The sequence below is a fragment of the Beta vulgaris genome, chromosome 8 (genome assembly GCF_026745355.1).
Source record: "Beta vulgaris subsp. vulgaris cultivar EL10 chromosome 8, EL10.2, whole genome shotgun sequence".
Classification (NCBI taxonomy): Eukaryota; Viridiplantae; Streptophyta; class Magnoliopsida; order Caryophyllales; family Amaranthaceae; genus Beta; species Beta vulgaris.
Window position 1 is genome coordinate 46,921,543 of NC_079209.1, and position 15,708 is coordinate 46,937,250.

General features: G+C 32.4%; 1 protein-coding gene across 1 annotated transcript; it reads left to right on the forward strand.

The window, feature by feature from the left end:
* The first annotated feature begins 2,525 nt into the window (after window positions 1-2,525).
* LOC104909026 (cytokinin dehydrogenase 3) lies at window positions 2,526-6,980 on the forward strand. The gene is made up of 5 exons (XM_010698201.3): window positions 2,526-3,266; window positions 3,427-3,554; window positions 3,974-4,273; window positions 5,114-5,382; window positions 6,478-6,980. Exons 1-5 carry the CDS (start codon window positions 2,597-2,599, stop codon window positions 6,764-6,766), a joined length of 1,656 nt encoding a protein of 551 aa, XP_010696503.1. The 5' UTR covers window positions 2,526-2,596; the 3' UTR covers window positions 6,767-6,980.
* Window positions 6,981-15,708: the final 8,728 nt, after the last annotated feature.

Genomic DNA, 15,708 nt, shown 5'->3' on the forward strand with positions numbered 1-15,708 from the left:
CTCTCTAATTTTCTCTCTCCTCTGCGTGAGTTATTATGTGAAGAAATTACTATTACAACAAATCAACAAAAGAAGGAAAGAGAGTGGAGTTTTTGGGGGGGAAAAGGGAGGAAGAAAATGAGAAGAGAAATGAGATGGATCGATGTGGAATTTTTCGATAATTTTGAGCAGTTGGGCGGTAATGAGTGAAGGCGAAGAAGAAGGATTGAGAAAGGAGGACGTCGACGATTTTGTTAGGGCTTGATTATGTAACAATTGTGGGTTGAGTTGCGCAGAAGGAAAAAGCTAGAGAGAGAGGGGTATTGGTGGAGACGAGGGAAGACGACCAGACGTCGGCAATTTTCGCCCGCCGCCGACTCTCATCCTCTTTTCCTCCACTCCTCCTTGTTTGGTGGTTACCGGTGCAAATGTGGGGAGTTTTAGCGGCATAAAGAGGAATTGTGTTCAGGTGAGGGATATTTCGTGACTAGGAGGACAGTTTCGTGATTTCCTAATATATATTACATGTTTATTTGTATATTGGCATACTTCCTCTAATCCATGATCTGAAAGTTGTAATAATTGAATTTTTATATCAATAACGTACCTACTTTAACTGCAATTTTAAAACTGATCTGATATGTATATAAGAACAATTATCATTATGTAAATTGTTCTTGTAGATTTCCATATATATATATTTAAAATATCAATGTATGTAATTTTACTAATTAATAATTAGAAATATTAATGTCCATAAATATACATTAACAAGCAGAAAAACTAATTAATATTGCATTTTAAGAAAATTAAGGAAACACATTTGTAACAGTGAAGGGATTAATTAAACATGTAACGAACATATATTTACTTTATGTATTTTGGGTTTTCTTCTATGGGTTCTGCCTACTCATGCAAAATTTTAAATTGACAGCGTATGCCATGATATATTGGTAAAGAAATCTTCAATGTGATACTTGATTAATGTTCATAAGCATCATTCATAGTCTCACATCTTGGAGCATTTTAATGTGGTCAAAGTTTGAAACTTCAACTCTTTGCATAAAACAACTTTGACCACTCCATCAGGACTGAATCATACATATGTGATTTGGATAACACTTAGTCATCTATTACATTTAATTACTCAATAACATAATTTTATAGTTAGTATTTGGATCCTCTTACACATAAATTTATAGTTTTTTTTCTTTCTATTCTACCTATTCATTCGTATTTCTAATCTCTTGATAAAGAAAGTTCGCCTTTAGATTTTATAAACAAAACTAATAGATAGATATTTAATTGAGGGTGAATTCTCCTTCACTTTAACAAAGTAATTTTTGAGGTTTAATGCGTTAAGATAAGTTTCAATTATTCGATTAGCCTTATATAAGTTTCAGTGCTCTAATAAGCTATAATATAAGCTTTTATAAGCTAGTTCTATCAAGTTTAATTAAGTGTAGATCAGTTCATATTTGTTAGTTCTTAATATATTTTTATTAGTTTAGGTGATTTAAATTCAAGTAAGTTTAGCTAAATTTAGGTGAAGATCACACATCCTGACAGCAGGGCAATTTTCATCAGGATTGTGTTATAGTATACTTTGTATTCCCATATTCATATTATTCATCCGGTATAAAACTTTGCATGTTCTCATCGCTTTTGTGTTTCACTTCTTCAAATTATTAGCTTCATTCATCCTTGTTAATCAAACCGCAACACATCATATATCAATATTATAACAATTTAATCCATTTTATATATTTCTTAACTCTTTTCCAAATTGATCTATAAATGTTTTATCTGTATAAATTATATAAAGCCTATATCTATTCATATCAGTTATAATTACAAGACTATGTATTTCACAGGTTTAAGCACTAGTTAACAATAAGTATGGAGAACTTAGACATAAATATGAAGTAATAAAAACGAGCAACATATAGAAGGAGAGAGAATAAGAAACTAGTTAGAAATTAGCAAAGATAATAAAATTCAATTTCTCTTAATCAAGAATCATGAACAAAGTGTAGCTGGACACTATCTTCATCTCAATTCTCGGACTATAAATCACCCACATATTCTAAAAATCGAACTTTGCTAGCACATTTGATTTTCTCAATATATATTGAAAAATATTACATATATTATTATATTACATTAATTGTTAGACTACGATATTATTATTTTTTACGTACATCTTTAATTTTATAAAATGTTTATAGTTAAGTTAATGATAATAAAATCTCAAGTATGAAAAATATGAATGCAATACTATGTTAGTGATGAAATAGGTGGAGTAGTAATTAGGAAGTTGGTTGGAAAGGTACCAATCTTTGAGATCCTTCCTTCTTTAGTACCAAATATTCTTTATAGTATGTCTAAAAAGTTTATTATCAGTAAAAGTATGCCCTCACACGTAATTACACAGGAAAAAGAAATTGTACATTAACATGCCATCATACATTATTTTGCCCACCAATTTTGTATATATATATACACTTAGCTTGTTTGCACATTATATTCAACTCCCTCACATTTCACCCTTAAACTTGTCTTCCACTCTATAATTTTATCTACCCTAGGCCTCATAATATTCTCTCTGATCTCAATAATGCCTAAATCTAGTCTTCCATATCTATCTTGCTTTGTGATAATATTTGTTATTAGTCGTTTAATGTCAATCATAAGTGTTAAGCACAGGCCATGGACTGACTTACTCCCTTGTGAACTATTCTCTCTAGATATTGCTTCTAAACTAAGTCTCAACAAATCTTCTCTTGCCATTGCTTCAACTGATTTTGGTAACTTAGTTCATGTAACTCCGGCCGCCGTATTATACCCTTCATCCATAGAAGACATAATCTCCATAGTCAAATTCTCATATAACCATTCCTTGCCCTTTAAGGTAGCGGCTCGAGGTCGAGGTCATTCATGTAGGGGACAAGCCATGGTAGAAAATGGTGTTGTCATAGATATGACCTCTTTGAATAGGTTTAAGCTTAAGAATATTAGTTATAATAATAATTATCATCAATATTATGATAATAGTAGGATTAGGGTTTCCTATGATGCTTTATTAGGGTTTTATGCTGATGTTGGTGGAGAGCAGCTATGGATTGATGTGTTACATGCAACACTAGATCATGGAGTTGCTCCAGTTTCCTGGACCGACTATCTATACCTTACTGTTGGCGGAACCCTTTCTAACGCTGGAATTAGTGGCCAATCTTTTCGTTACGGTCCTCAAATTACCAATGTTCATGAATTGGATGTTGTTACTGGTATATTATCATATCCTTACTTTCATATCATATCATATACTTCCATAATATCAACTCATCTTCATTTACTGTATGTACTTAATTCCATGTACCATACTAGCACATACGCCTATCAAATTAAATTAAATATGATGAAATCTTCTACCTTGTTTGGTTACAGGAAAAGGAGAGCTAATTACATGCTCGAAAAAGATAAATTCAGAGTTGTTTAATGCAGTTTTAGGTGGTCTTGGACAATTTGGAATTATTACTAGAGCAAGAATTAAATTAAAGGCAGCACCAAAAAGGGTATGTATTATATTATACATTATATTAATTGCTATACAAATTAAATCTCCTTTAATATTATTGATCAAGTTCTCTTTATCATATTGTCTGTCACATATATGTTTCACATGATATATAATGTGGCTAATAATGAATTTAAATGCTTTACTACAAAGTACAATCACAAAACTAATTAGCTCTATAATCATGTCTTATCAAGTACTACTAATTAATTAATAAAAAAAAATATAGCACAAAATAAAGAAGACTAAGCTTGAAAAAGTCATGACAAAAGGGGGCCTCTTTGTTGTACTTTTTTCCATCTTAGTAACTTCAAGTCCTTGAAATTATAGTACACAACTAACTATTTTTGTCATTGTTAAAAATGTGCTTTTATTTATATACATCAATATTAAAACTTGTGTTAAACTAAATTGTAGGTGAAATGGGTCCGGATGCTCTATGATAATTATTCAACATTTACAAGAGATCAAGAGCACCTAATCTCACTTTATGGAAATTACCAAGACTTAATCGACGTCAACGATGGTCTAGATTATGTTGAAGGGTCTCTTATTATGCACAATGTTGATCCCAACAACTGGAGATCCTCTTTTTTTACACCAAATGATCAAGACAGAATTGCTTCTTTAAATTCCCCAAATGGTATCCTTTACTTCTTAGAAGTGGCCAAGTATTATTATCATGATGATGACGCCAATGACACCAACATAGATAAGGTAATATCTACTACTTCAATAATACACTATCTCTGACTAAAATTAGTTGTCAATTTGTCATATTGATTCAATCGCTTATAAATTATTACCTCCGATCTTTATTAATTTATCAATATTTCTTTTTGGGATGTTCCTTATTAATTTACCCATTTTTTTGTTTCTATTTTCGAAATGAGACTTCTAACTTTCCATCACATATACATTTAACTTTAACATAAAATAATAGTTTATCTTTCCTTCTATGTCCCACAATATTATTTTTTCTCCTAAAACTTTATGCAAATAAAACGGGTAAACTAATAAAAACCGGAAGGAGTATAATAGTTGTGTAAATATTGATTCAATCAGTTATAATATTAATAGTTGTGTAATTTTCATTATTTTCTCCATCACTTAAATTAAAGCAGTGTATATTAGACATCCAATTATAAACCTTATTCTCTCCTTGAATAATTTTTCTAAATATATTATGTTGAACTTTTTACTTTCCTAGATTACCCTTAATAATAATACCCTTTACTTAATGAATTTCAACATAAAACTACATATCGCCATAATCATATGGCGGTGTAGTAAAATTGTCTTGTTTAACGACTTAGGAGCGTTTGTTAGCTTTTGTCAACTTAAAATAATAAGGTATAGTTAAGTTTTAAGTCAACTCAATTTTTTTAAAAAATGAATATTTGAATAAAATATAAACTACGATTATTTTAGAAAATAATGTGGCAACAAGTACATTTCCAAACATTATGAAATGGTAAATGTGAATACTTTGTTAGTCTCAGAAAGTTGTGTTACTTTGTATTCCCTTTATTTATGTTGTTTTGTTGGTACATGTAGGAAGTTGAGAAGCAACTCAAAGGGCTAAACTTTATTCCGGGATATATTTTCACACAGGAAGTATCCTTTGTAGAGTTTCTGAATCGAGTCCGAAAAGGAGAGCTAGAGCTTGAATCAAAAGGGCTATGGGATGTTCCACATCCATGGCTCAATATGTTCATACCAAGATCTCAGATTGACGATTTTCAATATGTTTTTGCTAACATTATTGCCAAGGATAGCAAGGGCTTAGAAGGACCAATTCTCTTTTATCCATTCAACCGTAACAAGTATGTTCAAATATTATTACTCATTTTAAGTGGTTCTCACGGTTCTCACCATAAGAGGGTTCTCATTGGAACTCAACCTTATATATATATATATATATATATATATATATATATAGGGTTGGGTTCTAATGAGAACCCTCTTATGGTGAGAACCGTGAGAACCACATAAAATGAGCTCGAACTTCCTAAACTGAGCAAAAAGAAGAAAAAATGAGCATAAACATAAAATGAGTAGAAAACATTAAGTTATCAAAAACGTAAAATGAACAAAAATGTAAAAGAAGAAAAACGTAAAATGAGCATAAAAAAGTTCAATGAGAAAAAAGTAAAATGAGCAAAACGTAAAATGAGCAAAAACGTTGATAAATGAGCACAAAATTGTTAAATGAGCGAAACCATAAAATAAGTGAAACAAAAAATGAGCAAAAATATTATCACATGATCAAAATTTTCGTAAAATGAGGAAAAATGAGTGGTTCTCACGGTTCTCACCATAAGGGTAGTTCTCATATGAACTTAAACCTATATATATATATATATATATATATATATATATATATATATAAAGTTTGAGCTAACCTGAGATAGAGTGATATGTTATGTATTAACCATTGTTCATGCTTTTTCAAGAAGATTTTTGAATTTTTTTTTAATTAGGAAAGATAATTGATTGGAAGACCAACCCTTACTAGGTTATTACTAGCCTGTAGAGGCTTGGTATAAGGCTAAACAACCTAGAACTAAATGCCCAACATATTGTTGAGATGAGAATTCGAACCGTAGGCAATGCTCTGAATTCAGGGTGGTATTCCACTGAACTACCACCTCTCCCTCAGAAGAATTTTGACTATATATTGATAAAATCTATATTTAAAAAAACAATAAATTCATAGAGTTGTACTAAAACGATATACTATACTTTTACTACCTTTAGAATCATAAATGAGATAACAATAGTTAAAATTCGACCTCATAAAACAAAAGCGATTAATAATATGGAATTGAGGAAGCACATGATATTTAATATGGTCTTTTATTATACTTCATATTTAAATTTTCTGAAATAGAAATTTGATGGGTATATATATGATTTAGGTGGGATGACAAGATGTCTGCGGTTACACCAGAAGAAGATGTGTTCTATACTCTAGGGTTGCTGCATTCAAGTGGTTTGGATGACTGGGATGTGTTGGAACACAAAAATGAGGAGATAATAAATTATTGTAACGAGAATGGTATTCAAATTAAGCAGTATCTTCCTCGTTATACTACTACTGAAGAATGGAAAACTCACTTCGGCTCCAAATGGAGAATTTTTCAGCATAGAAAGAATTTATTTGATCCAAAGTTGATATTGTCACCTGGACAAAACATTTTTAAGTAAATCATCAAGATCGAGGAAGATTTACATTGTTATAAGACTTCCTATAGCTAGAAATTAGTAGTAAACCGTAACAGATAGCATAAATGTTATAGTTTGGCATTATAAGTTGTAACTTATTTTTAGTCTTGTGTATTGTGTAATGAAATAATGTTGGTAGAGTAATATTATATACTTCCGTTGTTTTTGTAAGTAGTTGCAACATTTTCGACTTTCACATTTTTTTCGGTACATAATATTGATCATTAATATTTTTAATTATTTATTTGTAAAAAATCTTTTTTTTTTTTTATTCGGAAATTAAGTCAGCCCAAGGGCTAACCCCTACCAAGGCTACTAGCCTTGTCGGAACTACCAGCACATTGGCTGGTAAAGCATGCAAAGCATGCTAAGGAAATACCCCAACATAATGCTGGGGGTAAGGATCGAACCCCTGACCTCAAGGATCAGAGGGGAGTGCTCTACCACATGAGCTAGCTCCTCATCCTTTATTTGTAAAAAATCATAAAAAGTTGAAATCTTAATTAGTACATATTGAGACAAATTCAACATCTTAAGTACATATTAAAGTTTATATTATACATTAGTCACAAATTTTAGGTCAAACTAATCACATAAATAGTGCATAAGTCAAAATATTACAACTATTGGAAAACGACGGAAGTATGTTATTTGGTAGGAAAAAAAGTATAAAAACTAATTCAATGTAATTCTTAATTAATACTCTCACTTAAAGAATTAGAAATAACCATAATGACACGCTTTTAGTTTGCTTATGTAACAAAATGATCTCGTAGGATCAAGTAGTAGAATCTCCATGCTAGCATTAGGTTTATGACTTTCTTTTTTTTCCCCTTTCGGAAACCCGTGGTAAAATGAATTTCCTTTGAGTTGTTCTCGCACAGGGCCACTCACCCACAGGCCCAACAAGCCCCAAATCCCCTCCCCCCAACCCCAACCCCCAAAAATAAAGAGATTTTGCTTCCATTAGGATTAAGTTTATGACTTATGTGATGTGACCTTATTTATCTATCTATACTAATATATTAAAAGACGTTCCTAAACAAGAGATTGTGCCACGTGGCGCTCTGTCTTAGAGTGTTTGCTTCATGCACTCCACATGCTAAAAAAAATTAGAAAATGCATGCTGTAAGATTTAATCCCATGACTTTAATTAACTTGTATACTAAAGTCCTAACCACTAAACCAAGTAATGTTTGGTGTTGTAACGTTAATGTAAAATATTAATAAATGAAAATTATAATGGGCATAATCTATACAAATATATTAAAAGGCGTGCGTAACAACGTCGATGCGCCACGTGGCACCCTCCTCTGGCCACCAGAATTTTGCCACGTGTCTGTTAACCAACAAAGTCAAGCGGTCAATATTTAAAAAATAAATATGCTGAAACCTGGGCTCGAATCCCTAACTTTATGTAACGATTTTCAAAGAATCACCATCTCATCTAACATCTCTTAGTGATCCATGTTTCCACAAAGTTACAAATATGTGTTGTAATTAGTTAATGTTATTAAACATATCCCTTGCATCCTTAAAAATAAATAAATTTGCATGTTCATTAAAATGAATTATGTATGCATGATACCATTTTAAGAGCAGTGTTGACCACTACAGTACTACCCCTAGGGAGTTTTAGTTCATGTAATTTATGTACAATAAAAAAATTTAGAAATTGCGTAGTATAGGTTTGATCCCGATACCTCAAGTACATATACTAAAGTCTTAACTACTAGGCTAAAATAAATGAATTTTTTTCTTACCCGGGGCATTGCGGGCCTAATAACTAGTGAGGGCTTTAAAACTAGTTCACCTATTAAAATTAGGTTTATGACTTATATATGTGGCTGGCCTTATTCACTTGTTAAACTAAGCTTGTTGTGCCACTTAATAGGTCTTCATTGCTTACAGTTACCAGTATACTACGATATTGGATTTTATGTAATCAATTTATCTAATTATCAATTTAATTCGAACCTCATGCTTACTAATTCGGAGTACACAAGCATCCAACTATCCAAGTGTATCCATCATCCATGTGCATGCGGGCATGCGTACGTAGACTTCATGGTGCACTAGAGATAAGGTGTGACCAAACACACATCAAATGCATATCATCTGCCATTATAAAATTGACTGTGCGATATAATTTGATCTAATTAAATGACTCATTTCAGATCCATTAATATTTATAATATTAAATAGTATTTTTATATGCACGTGATGAATATAGAATTATATAGTATTTAACATAAAAATATAACAATTATTGGAAGGAAAAAGAGCGAGGAAGATGATTATCAAAAAGGAGTGGAGGTAGAATCGATAGTTATATAGAGTGATTTGTAATTTTTTTTTTAAAAAAAAAATTAATTGTGGAGAGGAAGTTATGCCATTAGTGATTCTTTTTATAAAAAAAAAACTTGATATTGATTTTTTGGTATCCCCCTCCCCTTCAGTTATAGAATAAAGATGGTGTATTCTTTTCACCTGAACTTATCTAAAATTAACATAACTTATCCAAACTTATTTAACGAAACTCATTTAAGTTCACTTTATTGAGGTTCTAAAACTTATTTGAAGTTATTTGAACTCACTAAAACTACCAAAACTTATTTGAACTTATTTGAGCTTATTTAAGTTCATTTTATAAGGTGTTAAAATTTTTCTAAACTTATCTAGCACTAGTTGAATAAATGATTATTGTTGCGGTCATTAAGTGGCCAATTGCGGCAGTTTTGGCTGCCTAGCAATTAAGGGCGCAGCAATAGGTAATTAATATATAGCTGCGGTTTTTAACCACAACAATATTTTAACATATTGCTGCGGTTTCTAGCGAAAATCGCAACAATATGTATGTTTTTAATACTAAAAAATGAAGTATATTACTACGGTTTTTAGTAAGACCTGCAGCAATAGGGTACTGGTATAGGTAAAAAAAAATTGTCTTTGCCATCAAATTCTAAAGAAAACAATGTAGGAACAAAATATAACACTTCTGATTCAAAATAATGACAAAAAATGCTTATACAAAATTCAAAAACAGAAAAGATGCACAAAATTCAAAACCATAAAAGATACACAAAATCCAACACATATAAAAAAAATTAAAAAAATAACCAAAAATCAGAATCTAACCATTAACATCATATGAATCTTAAAAAATAAATATGAAGAAAAAAATAAAAAAAAATGAAAACAAGATTTGGAGATTTTTGAGGAAGGACGAAGACGAAATGACAAAGACTTTGAGCGCGAGGTTGACCAATGATTGAACCGTCTTCGCCTGGTGAACCGACAAAGGACTCCGATGAAATAACTTCGTCTTCGACCAACGAAGAACAAATTTCGAGGAGGAGGGAAATCTTGACGCGGTCGACGAGCGCGGGCTTCGAAGGGTCAAGTCTTCATCGCCTGGTGAACCGACGAAGAGCGCGGATGAAATGGCGATGGAAATCTCGACGCGGTCAATGAGCGTGGGCTTCAAAGGGTCGAATCTTCGTATTCGCATGGTGAACCGACAAAGAATGCAGATGAAACGGCTTCGTCTTCGACCAACGAAGACCAAATTTCGAGGAGGGAAATCTAGACAAAGACTTCATCTGGTGATGTGCGTGATATCTCGAGGAGGAGGGAAGACTTCATCGAGAACAACGAAGAACGAGATCTGGATGAGTGAGAATGAGGGAGGAGACTCAATGAGTGAGAATGAGAGAGGAGGGAAGGAGTGAGAGAGAAATATGAGGAAAACGGCGCTCAAATGCTCAATATATTAAAAAAAAACCCTGTTTTTAAAAGACATTAAAAAACCCTAATAACCCTATTGCTGCGATTTCTTCTAGGAACCGTAGCAATAAGTTCAAAAAATATTTTTTTAATATTAATTGACTATATTGTTACGGTTCTTGCTAGAAACGCAGCAATATATTTGGTCAAATAGTCAAAACGTTTCCATGAATTTCTGTTGAAATCTTATGCTGCGGTTTTCGTTCGAAACCGCAGTAATTTGGTTATTTTATATTTTTTCTTTTCTTTTTACGTGATATATTGATGCGTATAGGTAAAACCGCAGCAATATCATTGCAGCAATAAGCAATTATTCTACTAGTGTAGAACTCATTAAAACTTTAAAAAGTTAACGTGAAGAGAATATACAGTAGATACATCTAATATTTTCCCAAATAAAAATAAGAACTGGCCTAAACTAACCAAACCTAAAAATCTATACAAATATATTAGGAAAATTTATATGGTGACCCTTAACTATGAGAAATCCTATAGGGTGGAAAGAAATAAAATGAATTATATAAGGAGGACTTGTGGTATTGTTTTAGAAAAAAAAAAGTGACATTACTCAGCTTTTACGTCTAATTTTAGGTTGACTAATTTTACAAAAATGAAAAAGAAAAAAATTTAATTCTCCTTCCCTTCCTCCTAGACTAACTAGTAAATCTTTAAATTTTTAAATTTACCCTTCACTAACTAGTTAATCTTTAAATTTCTTAATGTACCTTTTACTAAAAGACTCTCTTTAAATCCATTGGAGCTAATTGCAACAATCATTATTCCATAATTACCATAAAATATTGTTGGTGGAGCATCCATACTTAAATCACATATTAATACTGTAACTAAAATTACTATATTGAAAATCATATCCACAAATAAAGATTAGGACAAAATTGCCATTTTATTTATCTTTCTCCAATATTCATACTTTATAAAACTAATTTAACCATACAAAAAAAAAAATTGATAAATTACAAAGTAATAAGCATAAGGCTACTCTACTGCCCTCTTGCGCCTTCCTCTTAGCAACAAGGTGCCAAAATCCTCTACTGCATCTATTCAACAAGACCATATATACCAACTCAGAGTATAAAAAAAGGATTAGAAAACTCTAAATTTTACCACAACTTGATATAAAAGATTACTGCTAACAGATTACCTTTAAACTTACCATTAACATTGAAAAAGTGAGTATTATTTAAAGTATTGGACTCTCATATCATATAACAAAGAATCACAAATTAAAGCTCGAAAGCCAACTTTAATTTGTTACATGAAAAGTATCATCATCTAGCATCGTCCCAAAATGATTCTCTCAACCAATCAGCTTTAGTGCATTCAGTAAGGAGACCTATGGGATTCTCTTAACTTAACTTACCATATCAAATACCATCCAGGCAACATAAATTGAACTCAAAAAAGAAGAGTTCCCAAGCATAGGAATCCAAGGGTCACGCCAAAACTTATAGTTAAAGAAATCATTTAGGACTTTGTTCATCAAGCTCAACAGAATATATGGACAACATATCATTATCGAAAACAAGCTCAACAAAGTATTAGGGACAACATACCACTACAGAAAACCAGCCCAACATCACAAAAGGGGGATGAGTATCAAGCTCAACAAAGTATTAGATATATCATACTATTATAGAAAACCAATCCAACAAAAAGGGGAATATTAATCAAGCTCAATAGAGTGTTAGGGAACGCAACCCATTATCGAAAACAAGCCCAACATAACAAAAATGACATTTTCATCAAGTAGAATAGAAGGGACATCATACTATTATCAAAATCCAACCCATCTAAACAAAAGGGTTTGTACATCAACTTCGATCAACAGATTCATAAGCCAGCATACTAACATTGAAAACCAGCCAAAAACTGAAGGAAATATTAATCAAGCCCAATGGGATTTTAAGGATATCATACCACAACAGAAGAGCAAGCCCACAGTACAAAAGGGGCTCATCAAGTTCAGCGCAAAGGATAGCATACCATCACCAAAAAAACACCACCAAAAGAACAAAGAGAGCATATTCATCAAGCTCAACATAGTATTAGAGACATATATCAAGCCTCAACAACATAAAAGGGTATATTTATCAGTTACTTAGTATACACCATTAAAATGAGCAACCAAAAGTTGTGAATATCAAGTATTAGCAACACTTGAGCACTGATGAGAAATAAAAACCCACTAATCAATATAGTGGGGACACCAAATAGCAAACTGGTAATAAGCTTCACTCAACCTATAAATTATAAATATAACGAAATGAGTAATAAAAGGTCAATAAAATATAAAATCAAAAAACTACCTAAAGCAATATGCATACCCTTGGAGTCCACGTCTACAATGTCAAAAACAGATTATTTAATAACATCAAAACACTCATCAACTTCCTCTTCTTTCAAGTATCCAAATAACCAGTTTTGGGTTGTCACGAAAGCCTCAACATTTTCGGGAAGAAGAGATGACCTATATTTGGTCAAAACTCTCCCACCCATTGTAAAACTCCGTATTTTTGGAGTTATTCTTCATAAATAAAAAAATACAAAGAATAGAATCGAAAAGTATTACAATATTATTTACAAAAAATAATACAATCTGGGTAAGCTTACAATTATAACTGAATTATGCAACCTATTTAGTATACCTAATTATATTATGGTTTGTTGTATCTTATTTTTGAAATAAATAAAATAGAACAAATCCTATTGGACGTAGGTTTGCCACCCTATAAATAGGAAAGAAGGAGAACAAAATAATAAAAAATCAGCAAACCCTAAGTCTATAGTTACTCAACCGTTTTCTTATTTTCTCTCTCCTCCCTTCTTGTCTCTCGACCCTTTGCTCCTCCTTTCTTCCGGACTTCGCCAGCCTTCGACGAGGTCGAATCGTGTGTGTGAAGTGTGCGAGAAGGTGTCGAGCAAGAGTGTGTGACGAGGTTTGTGCAACGAGGTTTGTGCGAGCGAAGGTGTCGTGGTTCGAGTGTTGGGCGAGTCGGACTGTGCAAGGCGTGCGAGAGGTTGTGCGAGCGTCGGACTGTGCGACATTGTGGTGGTGCGACAAGCTGTGCGAGAAGGTGTGTGATGAGTTGTGCGAGAAGGTGTTAGGGTGAGACTTCAAGGGTGTGTGTGGAGGTACAAGGCTCAAGTGTGGTGTGTGAGTGTGGTGTGCGAGTCGCGCGAGTACGTCGAGGCTCGTAGTGTGTGCGGGCGCTATGTGCCGTGCGTGCGAGCGATGCGCGAGTGCGGTGGTGCATGGCTAGTCTCTGCCGGAATCCCGTTGCCGGTGTTTGACACCGGCGAGACTAAGTGGTATAAAAAAAATATGTATATGATATAATTTTCTTTTTAGTACTTAATATTGTATAATCTTATTTTTATAATATTAAGTTGTAATTTGATTAAGTTGTAACTAGAGTAAGTTATAAATTGATTAAGTTTGTAAGTTGATTTAAGTTGTAAATCTGATTAAGTTTTGTAAGTATAACTAAGGTATAAAGTTAGTAAGAGAAATCAGATTATTAGTTATAGTTGTAATGTTATAATAACCTTGTTATTGAAATCTGATTTTGGTAGTACATGAATATAATGATTTAAGTGGAGTTTATAAAGGTAATATGTTATTAAGCTAACTAAAATCAGCTTTGCACATTGTTATTGGTTCTTAAAAGACTTTAAGTTCAATAGAGTTATGAAAGAAAAGAAGATTAATTAACAATAAGATTAGTTATTTTTATATTCCGAAATACTAAGTCTTATATAGTTATTCACGTTGTTCTATGTTAATAATATCAAGGATGTAGCACTGAAGTATTTCCTTATTCGATTAGGTCCCAATTTCATAAGCGGAACGTTTAAATAGTCAGCGACGATTCTTCTTACAAGGTACGTACGCGTACCAATTCAGTTGCAAATACTAGTATCATGTTAGGTTATGAATTCTTTCATTGGAACCTAGAATCATGATAGGGAACAATTGTATGATTGTGATTGTTGAGATTGTTTGGTAGCATGAAATGGGTTGGAAATCGATATGTATTTCCTGATTATATGACTTGTGAATTGGATTGCGTTGTTATTTACATGCGTAATTCTATTGTATCATAAGCATAAAAGTATTGGATTTGTATCCCTTGATCTATGGTGTAACAAGGATGTTACAAGAATAAGAGTTCAATATTGTATCTAAGAAAGAACATTAAATGAGTATATTTTTAATGTGGTGTAAATGGACAATACTAAGAAAAGATTTTGGCAATAAACTTGTAGTTGGATTCCCTACAAGTGATGAACAATGGGGGGAGTGTGGGATTTGTTCTACACTCCTACGCAGGCCTACTGTGACGACAATAGTGTCCTTATGAATTTTGATAACTCAAGTAGGCGGAAGGTTCCGTACGATCTTGGGGGTATGCATACTAAGGTAATGGATGTGGGATGGAACAAAATCTTATTTGCATTTCATCTAATAGACCAAGTTGTCTATTAAGGATTAAGTAACCCGTATGATTCTAGTAAGATGACGGTGCCCGTTCGCTGCCAACTAAATTATAAAAGTACTTAATGTAATACTATTGTAGTATCATGTTTAGGAACGATTCTTCTTGTTTTATTTATGCTTAGTATGTTATTTCAATGTTTTACTATGTACTTAACATAGCTGATTGGTTGTTATTTTGTTGTTTGTTGACCTGTGATGAACCGTTGATGCTACAATGGAGAGCAGACTAGGTGTGCTGGTGTTGCTGCATGAGATTGAGCATACGGGGGATATTTTCTAATCTTTAAACTTTAAAGCGTTTTAGTTAGTCATTATAGAACTATTATAGTTTACTTAGTTAGTGGTTTAAATAAAAAGGAGTCGTTGATGATGCCCGAGTTGTAGTTAACATTTTATTTCCGATGCAGTTTAGTTTTCATAATAATGATTTAAGTTAAATGTTTCATTTCAATAAGTCTTGCGTTTCACCGCGGCGATAACACTCCTAAAGTCGATGCGACGTAGTTAGACGTGTATGGATTTTGAGGGTGTTACATCCATGCTATATCAGGATTCTGATGCAACCAATGTGATAGGGATATCAAAGATATCTTTGGCCATCCTAGAAAGAACATGATAT

Coding starts and splice junctions, on each gene's coding strand:
- LOC104909026 (XM_010698201.3), top strand. CDS start 2,597: ATGCCTAAATCTAGTCTTCCATATCTATCTTGCTTTGTGATAATATTT. Junction 3,267..3,426: donor TGAATTGGATGTTGTTACTG/GTATATTATCAT, acceptor GTTTGGTTACAG/GAAAAGGAGAGCTAATTACA. Junction 4,274..5,113: donor ATGACACCAACATAGATAAG/GTAATATCTACT, acceptor TGGTACATGTAG/GAAGTTGAGAAGCAACTCAA.